Source organism: Takifugu flavidus, chromosome 4 (genome assembly GCF_003711565.1).
Source record: "Takifugu flavidus isolate HTHZ2018 chromosome 4, ASM371156v2, whole genome shotgun sequence".
In the NCBI taxonomy this organism is placed as follows: domain Eukaryota; kingdom Metazoa; phylum Chordata; class Actinopteri; order Tetraodontiformes; family Tetraodontidae; genus Takifugu; species Takifugu flavidus.
Window position 1 is genome coordinate 17454406 of NC_079523.1, and position 20292 is coordinate 17474697.

The 20292-nt window shown below is 45.3% G+C and overlaps 1 protein-coding gene across 3 annotated transcripts; it reads left to right on the plus strand.

The window, feature by feature from the left end:
• Positions 1–95: 95 nt before the first annotated feature.
• fer1l4 (fer-1 like family member 4) lies at positions 96–20198 on the plus strand. 3 transcript variants are annotated; one of them, XM_057028993.1, is made up of 50 exons: positions 96–384; positions 539–811; positions 1682–1737; positions 2277–2365; positions 2447–2546; positions 2953–3047; positions 3337–3381; positions 3860–4015; positions 4094–4154; positions 4277–4408; positions 4567–4629; positions 4695–4779; positions 4867–5035; positions 5222–5402; positions 5638–5824; positions 5974–6053; positions 6234–6359; positions 6656–6719; positions 7064–7164; positions 8428–8536; positions 8870–9098; positions 9315–9447; positions 9538–9638; positions 9717–9804; positions 9905–10021; positions 10572–10724; positions 11149–11344; positions 11416–11540; positions 11658–11792; positions 11882–12052; positions 13332–13442; positions 13540–13701; positions 13784–13967; positions 14187–14302; positions 14392–14508; positions 14602–14641; positions 15088–15200; positions 15457–15591; positions 15667–15786; positions 15954–16081; positions 16166–16336; positions 16543–16697; positions 16812–16993; positions 17059–17144; positions 17227–17325; positions 17504–17621; positions 18484–18607; positions 18742–19046; positions 19233–19333; positions 19424–20198. In XM_057028993.1, exons 2-50 carry the CDS (start codon positions 733–735, stop codon positions 19602–19604), a joined length of 6174 nt encoding a protein of 2057 aa, XP_056884973.1. In that variant the 5' UTR covers positions 96–384; positions 539–732; the 3' UTR covers positions 19605–20198. The 3 variants fall into 3 exon arrangements, with proteins under 3 accessions (XP_056884973.1, XP_056884972.1, XP_056884974.1); XM_057028992.1 differs by having other exon boundaries at positions 96–811; XM_057028994.1 differs by lacking the exons at positions 96–384; positions 539–811; positions 1682–1737; positions 2277–2365 and having other exon boundaries at positions 2448–2546; positions 2993–3047.
• The last annotated feature ends 94 nt before the right edge of the window (positions 20199–20292 follow it).

Here is a 20292-nt window from a genome sequence, read left to right on the forward strand (position 1 = left end):
TCCCCCTCGGATGCTAGTTCAGCTAAACATTAGCGCAGCCAATTGGTAGGTGTGAGCGAGACGCTGCTGCTTTCGGCGCCCTTTGGCTCCTCCCACTGCTGCCCTCTGATTGGTTGGGTCCCATCCTGTTGTGCACGTTTCCCTTAGCTTTTATGGACAGTAGGTGTCCCACAGTGCCCGCGGTTTTTCAACTTTTAAGTAAATACGTTATATTTTGCCCCCTAGGAACAAAAAAAAACAACCAAATATAGAACCTTTTAAAGTATAATCATCTATAAAAGTGGGCCGGTGGCAAGAGTGATGCTGGGACAGCACTACCAAGGTGCTTTTGAGCAAGGTGTCCACCCGTCAGAGCACCTCGCATGTCTTCTTTGAGCCTAACGTGTGAGTAACAGTAATAAAGGTTCCTTGGGGATTATTGAAGTGCTTCTTTTCTTTCTGGATTCAACCATGTTTTCTGGGATGTGGGTTGGTTTGTGTTTAATGACGCAATCGTCTTTCCGTCTCTGTGTCTATTTGCCCGTGGGAGAGAAACCAGTTCGCCGACTTTATTTGCCTTCTCAAACATCAACTGCCCTAACGGACTCAGACTTCTGGTAGAGTCTCAGAGACACTCGAGCGTCATCCAGTTACAGACGGGAGACACGCTTGACCAGACGCCAGCACGCCGGTCGCTTGGAATGTAGTGTGGACCGCTGAAGACGGCTGTGCACGTCCTCGGGTCGTATCGTCATGTCCATCAGTGTGACCCTGCAGAGGGTCACCAACCTGCCGGGCAGATCTGACCGCAAGGTGGAACTCACCTTCAGAGGTTAGTGTCAGCTACCGTTGGATGCTGCCAGATGGACAAACCTCCTCGTATAAGAGGACGATATGAAGGACTGGTCTCGGTCCTTTGATGCCTTTTCTGCCCTTTAAAGAAGCAACAACATTCTATGACGTCATTCTGATAGAGGAACACAGTTGATGGCAGCTTTAACATGAAACTCTTTGTTTCGTTTACGCTTGCGGCTAATTACCGACACCCCGATGGATGTTTCACCTTTACAAAGTTTGTAAAACTGACGACTGGAGCAGCTTGTTGTGAAGCACAAGCATCTTCTGCCCAGTTTACATGCTGTGGGTTTCTGCCTGTGCTGTGAGGAGACGTGCGTGTTAGCAAGACTGCCAGTCCCATAAGTGTGTGTCGCCTTGGCAACCTGTCCAGGATACACTCCTGTCTCTGGCAATGTGACCACTTTCACCTCAGGTGGCTCCCTTTAATGTGCTCTGGTCTCTAAGGCTGAGCACTGGGACCTGATCCTACAGACCCCAAAGCGCCTCAAGACCGTGGGGAGCTGATCCAGGGTTCCAGATCGGGGGTAAAACCTGTGTTTGATCCCCACAACTGTAAAAATCCGGTCCCCTCTCGTCCATCACCCCAGGAGTCCTGCAGGTGTATGCAACATTGCAGAGGTGTAAAAGTCAGAACAAGTCTAGAACAAAGCCTTGAGGGACTTGGGGCAAACCTCACCCACCTTGGGGAGTTGTTGAACAGTCTCAGTGCCCCTTAACCGACCCGGGTTCAGCTACTACAGTGAGAATATAGTTCCTAACTGCCTTTGTTAATGCTGCTTTACGTGAAATAGACTGTGAAATAAAGCCGTCACACATGAAGCCATATTCTTTTTGTCTTCTCCAGGGTTCACCCACAAAACCAGAGTCCTGCAGTGCGAAAACTTTGCCATCTTCAATGAGGTCAGTCAGAGTTGACAAAGAGGTTGCCGATCCCTGTTTTCCATCCTAATAAAAGCTTGTTTCTGCCTGTAGAGGGTTGGCGAACATGATTTGTTTAATTCTGTGTTCTGATTGGCCAGTGGGGGTGAAAGGGCAAGAGGGCTTCCGATCAAAAACCCAAAAACAGTCTGTTCAAACCTCCACCCGTTCACTCGTTCACCTCCTGTTTGACAGGTTATTAATAAGCCGTTGAAGGAGAGCAACACCGCTGCCATGTTTGTTTTTCAGGTGTGAGGGATCAGGTGCCCCCCCACTTACTCTTTCACAGACTTTCTCATTATCTTTCTCTTCTTTTCTTCTGTCCCTTGAAGAAGGAGTGGGTAGAAATATGAACTCGTATTTGAGAGAAATTCATCGTTTCTGTTGTTGACTTTGCTGCTCTGACGTCATCTGTTTAATCTGAGTTCATGGAGTCTACATAAAACAATACTGTGTGTGTGTGTGTGTGTGTGTGTGTGTGTGTGTGTGTTGTGTGTGTGTGTGTGTGTGTGTGTGTTCAGCATTTCCGTTGGCCTCACTATGGCAAACTGGTCAGTGATGAAGTTTTGTGCATCAGCGTTTACAACAGCAGCAAAATCTTCTCCCACAGGTGCCAACACACACACACACACACACACACACGCACGGTCTGATCCTAAACATGTTTCTGTGTGTGTGCACGTGCATGTAGACTACTCGGTAAACTGGTCATCGGTCTCCAGCATGTGGTGTCCTCAGGGAAGATGTGGCTGCGTGAGCCACTCACTGATTCCAACCTCAGCCCAACAAATGTAAGAGCACAAACACACACACACACACACACACTTCCAGTCTAAACAGTCTAAACATAGTCTACACCCCCAATCTAAATATTGCCTGGGAGCCCAATATAAATATGTATGATTGTTTACATCTAACAGCTAGCTAAAGGCTAGCAACACTGTTCAGTTTAAGCTATACGTTCCAGCAGCACAAGGTCACAAACACAACGTTTTCGGTGAAAGATGAAAGGAAAAAACTGCTCAAAAATGTCCGTAAAGTTGGTGGAGTTTGATTAATCACGTAAACAAACATTTCTTGTTACCTTTGTTAACATATTTAATGACACGATCCTTGTCTCTATATAAAGTTCTGTCCTGGATAAACATTACCTTTGTGGAGGCGATTAGACACTATTTGACGAGGCTCTCTGTGTAGATCTTTATCGAGATGGAGATTGTTTATCATCCACTTGAAGGAGCAGCAGGACACTGGGAAGGATACGAGTTCCTCCAAACTGGAAACGAAGAAGAGTGAGATGTTGTCACACACAAACATGAATTCTTTAGCATTCAGCACTCTGGTGCTAGTGTAAATGATGAAGACGCATGTTGTTTTCAGTTTTCGTCTGTCTCCTAAAGAAGTCACAACTAATTTAAAGTTAAAAGGTTTTAAAAACAGGTTTTGGCTACAGCTGAAGAACGTCACCATGACGTGCGATGGAAGCATCTAACCCTTTTTTCTGTTTTGGCAACATTATAAACGCAGTTTTCTTTTATCTCCTGACAGAAAATAATGTTTGTTTTTCTTCTGCATTCCCAGCCCGGATCTAATGTTCAGGAATGAAGGCTTTCTTGATCCAGAGAGGTAAAGAATGTGCATGCAGCACACATTGGGTTCCTTTGCACGCATGAGACGGGCAGATTTAGTTGAGCTTATACAGTAAAATAAAGCAACACATCGTCAGTCTCATCCGAGAGTATCAAATCAGCAATCTGGGTCATGAAAGAAGCCAATTTTAACTGTGAAATAATGGTCAACATGAACGTTGAGAGTGTAGCTGCCTGTAGGTGATGGTTAGGGGCCCAAAAAGGGCCCATAAAGGAAGATTTATGGCTCCAGTTCGGTATTCCTGCGGGATCTGGTGATGGGATTCTAGTCAGATGTTAGGATCCCTTCTCGTTAACAAAGAGCACGCTTTGTGAGGCGTCGGTGGATCGCTGATCTCACATGTTGGTTGTGTGTGCGTGCTCATCAAACTCTTGATGTGGGTTTGGTTTTGGGGGGCGAACTGATGAACATGAGTCGTGGTCAAACTCCTCACCCTCTTTCCGCCGCCTCTCAGTCAGCAGAAAGTCATCCATGTGGGTCAGATGGATCGAGAGGCTCGCCGTCTGGGGCGGAGTCTGGTCAAGAGCGATGAGGATGACGAGGGTGATGACTACGATGATGACCTAATGGACTTGGAGGCTTCCAACGTCATCCTAACTCCACTGCTCAGGTCAGACCTTCTATCTCTGCACGACTCTGGCTTCTTATATGTTATGAAATTGACACCTTGTCAACGTTCTGTGCGTAGTCGTTTTAGGCCCATATCTGCGAGTGTTGCCGCGGCAACGCCCAAAATCCGCAGCTTCCAGGTGAGGTCGTTTAATTCATTTCCTTTCCTCACACCTGTGAGCGGCTGCAGGAAAAGCAAGTGAGGCAATTCTCCTCTTGCCTGTTCACCACTGTTACGCCGTGTATGTGCACATGCGTACAGGTGAACGTGAACGTCCTTGAGGCCCGGAAGCTCGTCGGCGTGAACATCAACCCTGCCGTTTTCATTCGTGTGGAAAACCAGAAGAAAAACACGATGACCCAGAAATCTACCAACTGCCCCTTCTACAACGAGGTAGAGTAATATCCTGGAGAACAAAGGAGACTTTAAGACAGGTTATTGTTACACCGTACAACAGAATCGGTGGTAGTAGTACTCTAGTAGTACTCTACATCTCAGAACTCTAGAGAGCACTTTAAAAGAAAACACATTTATCGCGTGTCCACTTTCAGAACTTCCAGTTTGAGTTTCAAGAGTATCCTGAGATCCTCTTTGATAAAGTCATAGAGACAAAGGTAAGTTCAGTGGTTGCGATTCTGCTCCTGTAAGCGCTGTGAAAGACCCTTTGGTTGCTTGTCAGGTGTGCCACAGGCGGATTTTGGCCTTCCTCTTGTCCCACATTGGAAGCTTTAAGATTGACCTCTCCACAGTGTACAAACAGCCAGGTACCGTAAGCACTCGCACCGCACTGCGTTTGCCACAATACCCCTGTACTGACGTTCGGATCTCTCCGATGATCTCCGTCATCTCAGACCACCGTTTCTACCAGAAGTGGGCCCCCCTCACCGACCCGGCAGACACCAGGTCAGGGATCAAGGGTTATGTGAAGATGAGCGTTAACGTGCTGATGAAGGGGGACTCCCTGAGCCCCCCGAGTCTGCCCCCCGCCTCTACATCTGGAGCGCAAGATGACATTGAAAAGTAGGACACATCACACCAATACGCATCAACGTTGCAGTGGTCAGGAGGAGAATCTATCACTAAATAGAGCATAAACAGATGTGACCTCGTTGACCTTTACATTGACCTTGTATTTACAAAATTAAACTGTTGCTTTCTGTCGTAGCTGCATCTTTGTTACGGAACAGTTTGTTTTTGGTTATGCAGGAACCTGATGCTTCCGCGCGGTATGGTCTCTGAGCGCCCCTGGGCTCGGTTTCAGATCCGCATCTACAAGGCCGAGGGCCTACCCACCATGGACTCAGGACTAATGGCCAAGGTTGCCATGGTCACAGACCGGACAGTGTTCATTGACCCCTATGTACGAGTGACCTTTGCTGGACAACAGGTACGCAGAAGTACCTGCAGGTCCGCTGATGGACCTGCAGGTACCATCTATGTTCCCCAAGAGGACACTTGAAGGAAACCTTTGTTACAGTGCTTAAAGACTTGAGGATACCAAAGGATATCAGTGGTTTATATCCCCTGATATCCTTGTTCTTTATATGGCATTTACGGTTTTATGTGATTTGGTCATGAAACACGAGTCGGGCCTGAATCTTTGGTATCTCGTGGAACCCTAGGGCGAGACGTCAGTTGTCACTGCCAGCAGCGCTCCGGTTTGGAATGAAGAGATCTCCTTCATCGAGCAGTTTCCTCCTCTGGCTCAGCGAATCAGAGTTCAAATCCTGGATGATGCAAAAATGGGAGACATCATCCTGGCCACACACTTCCTGGACCTGCAGCAGATTTCCGACCCTACCAGGAATGGTACAGTGCACAGTCCATATTTGTTTAGTTAAGAGATAGGTGGGATTCTAGTTCCCTGATGCTTGGTGCCGTTGAAGTGATGTATTCTGTTTTGAGTTAACCAACTGTTTAAGGTGCATTTTTCAAAGGAAACAACTGTTTTTCTATAGGGTTTAACCCAGTCTTTGGTCCAAGCTGGATTAATTTATATGGTTCTCCTCAGAACTCCACCCTCAGAGATGTACATCAGGTAAGCCATACTATTACAGACTTGATGGCTACAGAGTCAAAGGAGTGATGATTCTTTACTTCAGTATGATATCACTTGATATCTAATATCTCTATAGAATAAAGAATATGATCTATGGATTAACAAACACATGGACAAACTAGAAACTGCTGAAATCTAAAATGGACCAACCTATTTCAGGCTTTGAACGAGGGTTTGGGTGAAGGAATCTTCTACCGTGGCCGAATCCTCCTGGCTTTGGCTGTGGAGGTTTACTCCTCACATTCATCTGTAACCACAGACTCAAGATCAGGCCTCTCCACCAAGGTGCAGTAAAGTGGGAACTAAACCCAGTTTAAATGACCTACACAGATCAGTGTTAGCACTTCCACCATAGGGGGGCCCATCGGTGAGTCAGGAAGTTACGTCAGATATTTCATACTATAGATCTTCTGACAGAAACCTTCTCAGTTCAAACATTTAATATTCACCTCTGTCCAACTCAAACTCTCCAATAAAGACATTGGCGGTTGAAGCAACCACAACCAACTTGTTTCCTTTCAAAGAACAAAACTTGATTTCATTGACTCATGAATGTGTGCTCATGAATTGTTCCCCAAAAGGTGAAAGGAAAGCTGGGAAGGTTGGGACTGAAGAAGAGAAGCACCAAGAAGGAGAGTAAGCAAGGTCAGTCAAAAAACAGGGGGAAACGAGGGAAGAGAGGGTCTCATCTCACCTATCCATCCACCAACCCACCCACCCACCCACACATCCATCCATCCATCCATCCATCCATCGACCCACCGACCCATCCATCCATCCATCATCCATCCATCCATCCATCCATCCATCCATCCATCCATCGACCCACCGACCCATCCATCCATCCATCCATCCATCCATCCATCCATCCATCCATCCATCCATCCATCCATCCATCCATCCATCCATCGTATTCAGCACTTTTTAAATTCATTCAATCGAAATGACCATACCAGCTCCTTCGACTAGTGTTTTCTAACTACTTGCAGCTCAATCTGCTGGAGCAACAGCTGAAGATTCTGAAGAGGCAGGACCGGAGGTACCGGAGGCTGTAACTGTGGTGGTCGAGGAGACCCACCCGCTGCCTGAGGTCAGTCACCCGGGGCAGTTGCGAGGTCAGGCCTGTCCAGGGCAACATCTAACAAGCGTTCTGTGTTGGATGAGCTACTCCTCATTTCCTTCTGCACAGTTTTCCCCAGCATTCTGATAAAAGTTTAATGTGGTTTCATCTGTCCAGAATCTGCTTCCACAAATTGAGTGTTTCTGTTTTTTAATGGTGTGTTTTTACGGTGAGTTTTAGTTTCTGAATAAAAGATAAACTTGATTCATTTTGACCTGTAGCTTTGTTGTTTAGTGTCGTCCAGATTGTGCCCAAATAGGCATTGTTTCTTGTTAACCCTTTAAGTGAATCTTGGCTTCAGAGAATTCAACTAGACTTTTGTTGGTTTTCAAAGACGTTTCAGCTCTTAGGGTTAGGGTCAGGGTCAGGGTTAGGGTCCTGGATTAGATGTTTCCTCACTGTGGTAACTGCATCTGAAGTTGGGAAGCAGGCAAACCGCGAGGAGGTGACATCATTGAAAACTTTGGTTTGCTCTGTGTCTAATTTGAGAGTCCTTATCTTGACAGCAAAATCCTGGGAGTTAATGCTGCTGACGACTGGTCTGATGAGCTGGTTCCATAGCAGGGGGGCCTGGTAGCTAAATGCTCGGCCCCCCATTCTACCCCTAGAAACTCTGGGGACCACAAGTAGACAGCATTCTGAAAGCGGAGCGGTCTATTGGGCCTTGATGCCTTCCTTGTAGGTCTTGGGGAGGCCGTAGATACATGGAGTGTTTAAACCAGGCTGTAGGAAAGTTTCCTGTCGATGGCTCTGTCCAGTTGTTGAAGGCACTCGATTATCTTCTTTTTGTAGGTGTTGGTGGGGCTTATGGTTCAGTCTCTCATAGGTGGTCGAGTCACTGAGAAGACTCAATGTTTGGGTGGTGTAGTTAGCGGTGTTAAGGATCACGGTGCACCTACCTTGTCTGCAGGCAAGATTGTGGCGTTCAGATCCCTTTGTAGTGTTGTTACTCCCCTCCTCTTCTGAACCGTCAGGTTAGGTGGTGGTGTTTTGCCACTGGCAAGTCCAGCTGATACTTTCAGTCTGATTTGTTCTGCTTCTGTTTCTGGTAGTTTCTTGTGTCAGAGTGCTTCTTTTGCTGGGATAGCAAAATCCAATCCCTTTGCCAGAACTTCCTGTTCTGACTGGGATACATCTGATAGATTTGCACTTGCAACTATTGAATAACAAACATAATCACATGCTGCAATTTCAGTTTATGTTCCCAAAAATGTTATTTTATCTTGTCTTCAGGGTTTCTTGGGAGAAAAAGAGGATTTCCTGTTGTTTGCATCTGTATTTGAAATCACCATGATGGATCCATCTGTGGGAACTAAACCAGTGAGATTTGAACTCTCCATTGGTGAGAAAAGTATTTTATAGCCACTGAATGAGCTATAAACATGGACTATGCTTACTTCCTGTTAAAGCTGTTTCATTGGTGTTAACTGGGCCAGCTGCGGCTTTAGCGCAGCCGTAGATAGGAGATTATTTATAGCATCTCCTCATAACGAGTAATACAAAGAGGAATTAGACTCTCCAAATGATGGGGTGGGCATTATTTAATGAAAACACACTTTTAGATATTACATTTAAATTTGCTTGGCTGCGTTGCCAAATATCCATTTGAACAGTTGAGGCTCATGTGAACATTTTATTTTTGGTCTTGAGGCCTTCCTGGATTTGCTTTCTGTAGGGAATTGTGGGAAGGCAGTTGAGGTCAAGAGATCCAAGAAGAATCAGAGCAGAGAGGACCTGAGTAGGAGTCGAGATGACCTGAGAAGTAGTAGGGAGGATCTAAATGAGGAGGGGAAAAGTCTCCTGGAGTCAGAGGACGAGCTGGACAAAATGGACATGCTGAATCCTGAACCTGAGATCAGGTCTGTGTCTGATGCCATGAGACCGGAGCCGACTCAGTACGACAGGTAAACACACCTATGCAACTGATCACTTTGTAGTTGCTTCTTCTGTGTGGCCAATATATTCATCTGGCTGATTATATAGCGAAATAGAGAGTGCAGGAGCTTTCAGGGGTCCTCTCATAAATCCTTGAACAGAGATGATTTCTTCAAAAGTGATTGTCAGCTTTACTTGTTGAAATGTCATCTTTTAAGTGAACGTTCCATCTGACTTTATTGCAGGTCGTTCCACTGTATTCCTCTACAACCAGCCTCGGTGCGACAGAAGCCTTGCCTTTTTATCTGGACACAGTTTGAAGATCACAACTTTCGCCTCTACCAGGCTAACTGGCTCACCAAGATGGCCGACAGGCTGGTGAGAGTCTTGTGAGGCACAAGTTCAATGATGTGTGATGTTTCTGTGCTTCAGCCTCTTCTCTGTTGTGTGGTCCCTGTTATTTAACAGGAAATTGGCCTTGATGAGGTGGACCGTCTCTTCAGGAGGCCGAGGAGCAAAGCAAAAGAGCGTCTGGTGGAGGTGCTGCTCGAGCTGCTGGCCACCTGCAAGTACGTCTCTGTTAGTTTAAGTTTTCAGTTTATTTCCTTTTGAGAAGCAGCTAACATTTCCTTGTTATGTCACTGCAGGCAGTTTTCTGTATTGACAGAAAGGAGGTCTCATTCTCGGCCCAACAAGCTGGACAGATGCCGGAGGAACTTCATCAAGAAGAATTTGGTGAATGTTTCCTCAGGTTTCTCTGGTTTTATCTCCACCATTTCTCTGTCTCTTTGTCAAACTGTCTCTTCTCCATCTCACTTACCATCCAACTTGCCAGATCCTGCTAGCGAGACAGGCGGTAAGAGTAAGAAAAAGAGTCACCAGGCGGACAGTCAAGCAACGTTCTACAGAAACCAGGAAATTCCTGAAGACGCTCCGCCTTTTGGCTAAAGAGGTTAGCCAGTGTTAGCATAGGCTCCCAAAAAAGATCTTCCTTTATTGATATAAAGGTCGTTTTAAGCAATCCCACAGCAGATCATTACAGCAGCATCAGAAAAACCCCAACAAAATAAATTAAAATTGACAAAAAAAAAGCCCTTTGGCTCTGATCTTTGGAAGATTAAAGATCAATGCCCATCTGGAATCTGGAACATCACCAAAAACTGTCTTCCTTTAGTATTCCATTAGTAAAAGTAAAATTATTGTAATGGTATAATGCTAAGAATAAAAGACTATTGAATAATAAATGTAATGATAATGTATTAATAAGGGTAACCATATATCATAGTAGTAATATGAATAACAATTTCTCTATAATACTAATTTTATAACACTAGTAATAGTAATAATAGCAGTCATAACAGAGTAATAGTTAAAGAAACCATTACAAGTATTAACGAAGCAATGAAGAAATGACAAACAATAAATAAAATTAGAGGGATCTTAAAGTGCGGCAGCAACAACCAGAGGCAGCAAATTTCTAAGGTTTACTTTGCTCTTTTCAGCCCCAGTCTACAATACCAGATGTGTTTCTATGGTTACTGCGGGGAACCAAGAGACTGGCTTATGTACGAATTCCTGCGCACTCCATCCTCTTTTCACTGGTTGAGGAGCAGAGAGGATCTAACTGTGGCCGAGTTTCCACCCTCTACATCAAGGTAGCCTCTCTAAGGTCGAATTTGGAACCATAAACATTTGAAGAACTACAATGTGTACCGAAAATGGATCTGCTCTCAGTAATCCAAACAGGAGTAAATAATTCAAAGTAAAGCTTTGATTGATCTGAAAAGAAAGGAAAATAATACCCACTTAAAAGGAAACATTTTTATACAATCCCATTGATTCCGAAAAAGCCAGAGTTGCCCATGGAACAGCTGATTTTTCAGCTCTAACTTATTCCACTTTTCATGTTTTTAGTGGTGTTTGATTACGTCATCTATGTTGTGGGTGTCACACAATGGATCTCAAATGTCTCGGTCCAACCCTTAATCCCACTCTACTAATAGGAATATTAGCCAATCACATGCTTATAATGGAGTCAGAAGTTCTTCTGTTATTACAATGAACATTCTCTCTGTCCAGTCTCCAGGAGGTTCAGTGAGTGAGATCTTTGCAAAGTTGGAAGTATACATGTGGTTGGGTTTGGCCAAGTACAGCAAGGAGGCCCTCAATAACCTGCCAGATGAGTTTCTGCCAGTTTATGAGGAGGAAGAGGAAGAGCAGAAGAAGCTGGTTCCCACAGGTTTAAGGAAGCTTCCTTTCAGTCTGTCCTGCCAGGGTAAGTAAGCCGACTGCATCCTGCAACCAGTCGCCCTTCCTGCTCAACTGAAGGAACAAACCTCACTACAGACAGTCGGTACTTCCAGCTGCGATGTCACCTGTACCAGGGACGAGGTCTGATGGCAGCTGAAGATAATGGTCTATCCAGCCCTTTTGCTAAGGTCGTTTTCTCTACTCAGTGTCTGGTTACCAGGGTAGGTAGCGCTTCCTGTGGAGATGGAAAGATCATTGTAGATTGATTTTAGCTACTGTAAGCTGTTAAACAACCCCTAAAACTAGTAAAATGCTCAATAAATTTCATGTCTGCCCAGGTGTTGCATGAAACGCTGTCTCCAGCCTGGTGTGAGACTCTGTTGTTTGACAGAGTTCTGCTGGAGGGAACACCCGAGCAGCTCAGACAAGATCCGCCCCTCATTATCGTCAACATCTACAGCCACAGCAGCATGGTTGCACTGGCATTCCTATTTTCAGCAAAAATTGAACTGCCTCGTCATTCTGGATTCGGTCTTACGTCACCCGTCTCTCCCTGCTGCAGGGCGCCCCAAAGCCACTCGGTCGGGCCTTCACAGAACCAGAGTTTAAAACTGTGGATCAGTTGCATAAGAAGTCTCACCTTCGTTTCTATGATGTGAACTTGGGGAAGATCCGCGCGGGTGAGCTGTTGGCCTCCTTTGAGTTGATTGAGCTGGACTATTCATTTGGAGAGGTGAGACCCGTTTCTCCGATTGTCTGTTACTGTTGTGTTGGAGCTTTAGTGTTTCGGCAGTAATGTTCATTGTAGCACCAAAATGACTTCAACATATATGTTATTAATCATTTAACGGCTCAGTCAAACTTGAGCCTGGAAATATTTGGACAGGGACACAATCGTGGTTTGGGCTTTGCTTGCCACCATTTTGGATTTGGCTTTGGAGTGCAGACTTCTATGTTTGATTCAAGGGTTTGAACAAAGATATCCTATGATTCATTTAGGAATTCCAACCATTTTTATAAAAAGTCTCCTCACTTCAGGGGCTCAAATGTATTGAAACGATCACCATAAATAAAATGTTTATGAAGTACCACAAACACGACAAAAAATCCAATATGTGGCATTTATCTCCTCCTTTGGCCAGCTTGTTATTCCAGTGGGGTATTGGATGGTGGGCAGGGAGTTGGTGTTTACGGCACGGACCCTGTTGTTTGCGTTCAACTGACTCCCCAGGACTTTACTCTTTGGAGGTAGAGTCACCACTGAGATTTAAAATGTGTTTCTAAGGGAGTCCTACCAAAACAGGCATCAGAACAAGGTAGCTCTTTAAGATTGATGTTTCCTGTGAGATCTCAAGGTATTTGTAGCTGTTCTCTTAATCTTTATTGTCTTAATATAGCTTAAGATAGCTTTGGTCCTAGCTCGGCCCCACTGGTTGAGTCCAGATGGCTACGGTGTGGTTGCTCCACATCGGAGATGGGCAAATCTAGTCCTCAGTTTGACGATTTGAAGCGTGGTTTTACCTGTAGGATAACAAAAAAAACCTGGCTTGAATCTGGCCCTCGTGGGCTGGATTTACCCAAACCCTGCTCTGGATTTTGGTGGGGTGGATTTGTGAGTCCATGTCTCGCTCATTTCTGGGATACAGCATGATCTCATCCATGTAGAGGAGATAGCTGATCGTTGCCACTATTTCACAGTCAGGACCCATAGCCAGTTTTTATGATGGCCTGACTGAGGGGGTTCAGACCTAGGTAGAACACACACACACACACACACACACACACACACACACACACACACACACACACAAACATGGTCTTTTACTGTTTTAGGGTGTGAATTTGTTTTTCGTTGCTCTTTAAGTATTTCAGACTCCCATTTTGCTTAAGAATTTAAATGGCGTCGCAGGCATGTGAGCAGATTAAGAACCCACCATTTCAGTCAACGGGAATTTTGATGAATGCTTAAATATCTTTTCTCTGCAAAAGTAAGTGTGTTTTGTCCTCTGCAGCCTTGTCTCCCAAAGAGCGTGGACCCTCAAGAGCTGACCTTTATAGAGGATGAGAGATATTACATCATTCCAGATGGCGTTCGTCCCGTGCTGAAGACTTTCAGGATTGAGGTCTCACTCATGCTGCTGCTGACATGTTCCACATGTGTGTAACTGTTTCTATCATACTTTCTGATTTCTGCATGTGTGTGTGTGTACGCACCCTTAGGTGCTTTTCTGGGGTCTGCGTGAGCTGAAGCGGGTGGAGCTGTTTGAGGTGTCCCGTCCCTTCATGAGAATGGAGTGTGCGGGACATCAGCTGGAGTCTGAAGAAATCGAAAACTTTAAACTTCACCCTAACTTCAAAGAGATGGTCCGCTTCATGGACGTCGTGAGTTTCTGTTGTGTGAGGTTGCTGCCAAGATGGGAAAGCTTTGAGAGCTAAAGTCCTTTTTTGTGATGGATCCAACCAGGAGCTGCCTGAGCAGGCCTACCTCCACCCTCCTCTGACCATCTTTGTGTTGGAGCAGCGGGCATTTGGTCGACTCGCTCTGGTCGGGTCTCATGTGGTCCAGAGTCTAATGGATTATACTCCAGCTGAGACTGGGTTGCAACCAGAGGAGGAGGACGATGAGCCCAAAAGGAGAAAAACAAACGGTAAAAGAGCCGAGAAGGAAATGATGCCGAGTTCACGGTCGTATTTTATACAGCGATGCCTCAACAACTTGTATAGTTTTACTTGTTTGATTGACTTATGTCCAATAAATGTGTTTATCTAACCAAACAAGTTCTTATCAGTGTTCTGTCTCCTCTGGAAAAATCTCTTTACTGCAAAGTGTTTTAAAGGCCGTGTTCAAGACCATTTTCCTCTTTTAGCTACCCTCGTGGTGGAGAGTACGATGAAGGTCAACCGCCTGAACGTAGTGAAAAACATCGGGCTGGCTGGTCTGCCAATCATGCACACAAGAATCAATCCTCTCAAGTTTGTTCGCGTATGTATCGTACGCACTTCTCGTTTCTCAGAAAAAAAGTGAATTCTTGGGTGATCGAAGATGAACTGTTGAGCGCATGTTTCCCACAGTCTCCTCTGAGCAAACTAATGAAAAAGTCGGAGGAGTTTGAGGAGGAGCCACCTGAGAAGGAGGAATTAGACTGGTGGTCCAAATACTACGCTTCCCTGGAGGAGATCGAGAGAAAGGTGAGAAACCAATTAGAAAGAAAACCATCTGATATGTCGGTTTTGTGAGCGTGAATGCATTCAGTTGTGTGACTTTGTGTGAACTACTTGCAGGCTGCTGAGGAGAGGGAGATGGAGGAGCAGGCAGAGACCGGTGCAGGCTAAACTCTTATTTCTATCATTCACATTCAGTCATGTTGAGGCAACAGATTGGTCTTAGTGATGGAGAAACTCTGATGATTAAACTAGCCACAAGTATCGGGTCGTTTATCTGTAGCTGTTTGAGAAAATGGGTGTTTAATTCCTGTTTTAGATGTGAGGATTTGCTCACACAGCCTTGATAGCCTGTTGCTCATCTTTCACCAAAGGGCCTTTTAGGTTCTAGATCTAGTTTTTAGCGAGGAACAAATGTGTTTACGTTTGTTTGTTGGTTCATTGGTTGTGTTGCTCTGATGGCTCAGACGAGCTGTAAGGCGGGGCATTTTAAGAAGCATCATTAAAACCCCATTAAATCAGATTATTGTTTCTGAAATAGTTTGTGCTTCCTGCTGAATGGTCCTGCAGTGGAAAAATAGCTGTGGCGATTCTACATTTCTGCAGAAGCACGAAACCTGACAATGGCAAACATTGAAGATGACGAAGAGGATGACGATAAAGATAACGATAGCGAAGAGGTGGAGCCTCCCAAACGCAAAATGATCGCTACGCTGAAGGTGAGAACTCTTCTCAACACCGTTCCCAGTCTAGCCGCCAGTCAGAACTGGCATCAGGTTAAAGATCAGTGTGGAATTTGATTGTTGCTCGTCGATGGATTAACCGTTTTCAACAACACAGAGCAATTTAAAAAAGTTTGAATCCATTCATTTCCTTCTACGATGAGAGATGAAGAGTTAGAATCTGCTGTCTTGTGGGTCTGGCATGGGTTTGTCCATGACCTGATACCTGTTGTTTCGTTGCCTGTGTGTTTAGCTCTATGGATATGATCTGGAGTCAGAGTTCAGTCAGTTCCAGGACTGGCTGAAGAATTTCCCGCTCTATAAAGGCAGAGCAAATGCTGAGGATTTTGAAGACGATGAAGAGGAGAGGTTCATGGGCAAATACAAGGTGTTGTGTCCTGAAATATTACCAAATGGGTTCGGAGAAACCTTCATTTTCTCAAGCGATATATTCCCCCGTCAGGGATCCTTCCTGGTTTACCCCATAGATGAAGACGACACAGATGAAACAAAGTGTGAGATCACAAAAGGAATCCCAATAAATTCAGCCATTAAAGTCTTGGCCAGAGTCTACATCATCAAGGTATCAAACTCATATTCTGTCTTTCAAAATGGCCAAATCCATAATGGTTTATCCAAGGGGTTCAATTCCAAAAGGCTTTTTCAGTGTATATCCAGTTGTTCTAGGATGGAGCTGCTGTAATCTGGATGAATCCTCATCACTGATGTACTTTTTTGTTGGCCCTCTAGGCCACAAACCTGGCTCCGTCAGACCCGAATGGGAAAGCGGACCCTTACCTGGTGCTGAAGGTCGGCCAGCAAATTCTTGACACCAAAGATCGATACATCCCTAAACAGCTGAACCCCACCTTTGGAGAGTCGGTACCACTCGGAACTCCTCCATCTTTCCAAAGTGGACCGCTCCAGACTGTCTGTCTGACCGTGTGCGGATTATATTTCAGGGTGTTTGAATTCACGGTGTCCTTCCCGCTGGACACAGAGCTGGGCATCAGAGTGATGGACCATGATCTTGTGGGGACAGATGATATCATCGGTGAGACGCGGATCGACCTGGAGAACCGGTTCTATAGCTCTCACAGAGCCAGCTGTGGCCTGGCTCTATACTATGATGTGTGAGTACTACTGAGTAAGGGAGTCCTGGTAATACTACAGTAGCATCGTTTCTAGAGCAAACAATAAGGCTATTCTTAACAAAAGTTGTGGTAAACCATATATCCAAACTCCCCAGTGCACATTACGTGCATGTGCGACCAATGTGGGAGTTCATCTCCATGGTTACCCATGTGCTAATCTATACTGAAACATCTCCACTGTCCAGCGATGGCTACAATAAGTGGCGTGACGCGAAGAAGCCGACAACCATCTTGGCTGAACTCTGCAGGAGCAACGGCATTGCACCTCCAGAGTATCGACCATCTGAGGTCAAAGTCCTCAACAAGATCTTCAAAATCCCCCCCGATGCCGTACCGGAGGGTAAGAGCCAACTAGGCAAAATACTGTGTTGCCCTTAAAGCCCCGTAAGCAGCAGGAACAAGTTTCGCAGAGTCTCAGTATCAGCGTCCTCCTCTGAAGCTTCTCTTTTTTCAGCTTTGCTGAGAAAGGCTGATCGGACTCCCGAGGAGGAGGCAGAGATGGAGGAACACGCAGCTCTGAGCGTGCTCCATCGTTGGGGCGACATGAACGAGTTCCTTTCTGGAGCCATCCCGCTGGTCCCGGAACATGTGGAAATCCGCCCGCTGCAGAGCTACAGCAATCCTGGATTACCGCAGGTGATCAGAGGAACAGTGAAGTCAAGGTGGCTGGTGCTGAAGGTCACGATGGTTCTGTCTTTCAGGGTTACCTCCACATGTGGGTGGACCTGTTTCCTACTGATGTTCCAGCTCCGCCCACTGTCGACATCAAGCCCCGTCAGCCAATACAGTCAGTGTCACGACACCGTTACTGAAGAGTTCAGGCGAACAGTAGAGCGGTGGATGTTAATATTCTTTGTTGTCTGATGAAGGTACGAGCTGCGCGTGATCATCTGGAACACTGACGATGTGTTCTTGGAAGATGTCAATCCCTTCACCGGAAATCCATCCTCAGACATCTACGTCAAAGGGTTGAGCAAGCGCACAACTACACCAGCACGCTCAGTCAGACTGTTCTGCACTGGAAATAGGATTTAACGTTAATTTATCCACACGTGGTTGTTTTCAGTCGGAGGTTTTTCTCCAGACGATGTCATGTAGGAGCTCGTCACTGAGTCTCTGTCGGATTCTGCTGTGTCTTTGGTGCAGGTGGATAAAGGGGCTGGAACACGACAAACAGGAGACCGACGTCCACTTCAACTCGCTGACCGGGGAAGGAAACTTCAACTGGAGATTCGTGTTCCGCTTCGACTATCTGCCCACTGAGGTACACACACATGTCTGGGAACATCTGGCCAGGCAGGATTACCTGCTACACTCATTCAAAAGAATATTTCACATATATGGAAGTTGGAAAAAATAACCCCCGTTAATAATCTTTGCTAAGACAAATGTTTAAAACACAAATCAAAATTTTACAGTAACTCCAAGTGGGAATTACGAGCGTCGCCATAGCAACCTTGAGCTTAACCCCCTTCCTAATTACAACGTGATGTCATCCCTTTGGTTGTTTTGCCTTGTTAAATCTTTTGAAACGTTTTGGTGAGTGTGGAAAAAAATAAAGACAATTTCAGTTTTTACAACTTCAACACTGAAAATGCTCAGAACGACAAGTTGACCTTTTTTTTTTTTAAAAAAAAAAAAAGCATTAGTTTTGCTCTTTACTGGAAAGAAACTTTCAGTTCATTTGCATTTCTTGTTATCAAGTGATGAGTTGTGTTATGTCTTATCATGACAGCTTCTACCAGATGTGCCCCAGTGCCACCTTCAGCCTCCTTCTGTCCAAACACAGTCAGGCTAAATTTCCTGTAAAACCTGTAGATTAAGAATTGATGTTGAATTCAGTGCTTCGTTCAAGTCTGAGTGCCTCAGTGGGTGTCTGAGCAGTCGGGGGATCTCCTGGCGGTAATGTTTTGTAGTTTATACAATCATTAAATCAAGAGTAGAAGCAGCAGATTAACCTACATGGATCAACCATCGAAACATTTCCCGGCAAATCTGGGGTAGAAATTTATAGAATCAGCTAAAAAGTTAATTTGCTAATGTCGTCTCTGTGTGTTCTTTTCTTACAATATAGAAACCTACAAGATTTGTTTTTCAGTGTAAATGGATGTCTGCTTGCCCTGTAGAAAGAAGTGGTGTATAAGAAAAAGGAGTCCTTCTTCTCCCTCGAGGAGACGACGTTTCGACAGCCAGGAGTTCTCGTGCTGCAGGTCTGGGACTACGACCGCATCGGGGCCAACGACTTCCTGGGTGAGACACAGATTTGAGGTTTTGAGTGATTCCCTAAATGCTCCTCCCAGTCAGATTCAGGGTGTGTCAGCTGTTCCAGTCTTATAACAGGGGACCATCACACTTTTATTTTATTTCTTTTATTTTTTGATCAGGTTGCATTGAATTAAACCTGAGTGACATGGTGCGAGGGGCAAAGCAGGCCTCCAAGTGCACCATTGAGCTGGCCAAGGACTGGGCGAGCCCTCGATTCTCCATCTTCCGTGCCAAGAAGATGAAAGGCTGGTGGCCGCTGACGCGTCAGAAGACTGCTGAGGACTTTGAGAGGGAGGAAAAGGAGAGACAGAAGGCCAAGAAGAAAGGAAAAAAGAGGGGGAGGAAGAGGAAGGACAAGTGGAGCCACATGAAACAGGAAGACATCGAGTACACCGACACTCTTGGCAACACCTTCCTGCTCATGGTACCGAGCACACGGACAGCAGTTGTTCTTGCTCTCTCACACAGTATGGTTGCTATAGAATACCGAGGAAGCCGTAGAAAGCTAATTTTACGCTAAATTAATCTGATTCATTCGATCAATCCTTTTGTTATTTGGGGAGGTGAAGTTCAAGTAAGCAGGAGCCAAACACAAGATGTTTCTGTGCAGGGGAAGGTGGAGGCAGAGCTGCAGCTGGTCACGCTAGAGAAGGCAGAGGCCAATCCAGTGGGACGGGCCCGCAAGGAGCCAGAAGCTTTGGAAAAACCCAAGTATGACACACACACACACACACACACACACACTCCTCAACAGTTACTGATTCTTCCGTCTGTATGAGCCTGGTTTTTCTGTCCTTCTAGTCGTCCTACCACCAGTTTTAACTGGTTCGTCAATCCCATGAAGACCTTCATCTTCCTCATCTGGAAGAAGTTCAAGAAGTACATCATCGCCCTGGTCATCCTGGCCGTCCTCACTCTGTTCCTCGGTCTCATCGTCTACACGTTGCCACAGCAGATCACAGCCATGTTGATAAGAGGGTGAAGACACCTTCAGAGACTCTTCTGTGGCTCATCCACGGTGCGAAATCTGCACGGATGTTATTTACAGATGACTTAAGTTATATTAAGCCCACCTGAGACCTGATGAAACTGCAGCCATTTATAATATTCAGTCAGCAGAAAGACATCAGGTCGAATCGGGTGCAAATTATATCAAAAATCATGTTTTTATGCTGTTTAAATGCAACTCTTGCACTGTGCTGATAGCGACTAATGGCCCTTTAAAATATTTTGGTTTATTCTTAGTTTTTTTTTTTCAATATGTTTTGATATTTTTTTGGCGTTGAATCATATGTCTGAAAAATGAGTTAATGAATTATGATTAAACTGAATTCTTTTCATTTGCACCGTGGACCTGTTTGAACCTGTTTGACCCCGTCTGTCTCTATTTGACCCTGTCTGACCCCATTTGACCCCTGCATGTCTCTATTTGATCCTGTTTATCCCCGTTTGACCCTGACTTTCCTTGTTTGACCCTGTTTGGATCATGGCTGTCTCTTTTTGACCCTATTTGACCCCTGCATGTCTCTGTTTGACCCTGTTTGAACCTGTTTAAATAAAGATCTTTGTGTTTGGAGATGACACTGGTGAATCAGGGCCAAAAGGAGGAACCTTGCATCGACTTTGGACTGGTTTAGGCCATTTGTTAATGACCTCTGCTCAGGAATATG

Bases quoted from the DNA above. Each gene is read 5' to 3' on its own strand.
- fer1l4 (XM_057028992.1), top strand. From the start codon at position 733: ATGTCCATCAGTGTGACCCTGCAGAGGGTCACCAACCTGCCGGGCAGA. The intron at 5,825-5,973 runs GTACAGTGCACA...GTTTTTCTATAG, and splicing joins TTCCGACCCTACCAGGAATG to GGTTTAACCCAGTCTTTGGT. The intron at 6,720-7,063 runs GTCAGTCAAAAA...AACTACTTGCAG, and splicing joins CAAGAAGGAGAGTAAGCAAG to CTCAATCTGCTGGAGCAACA.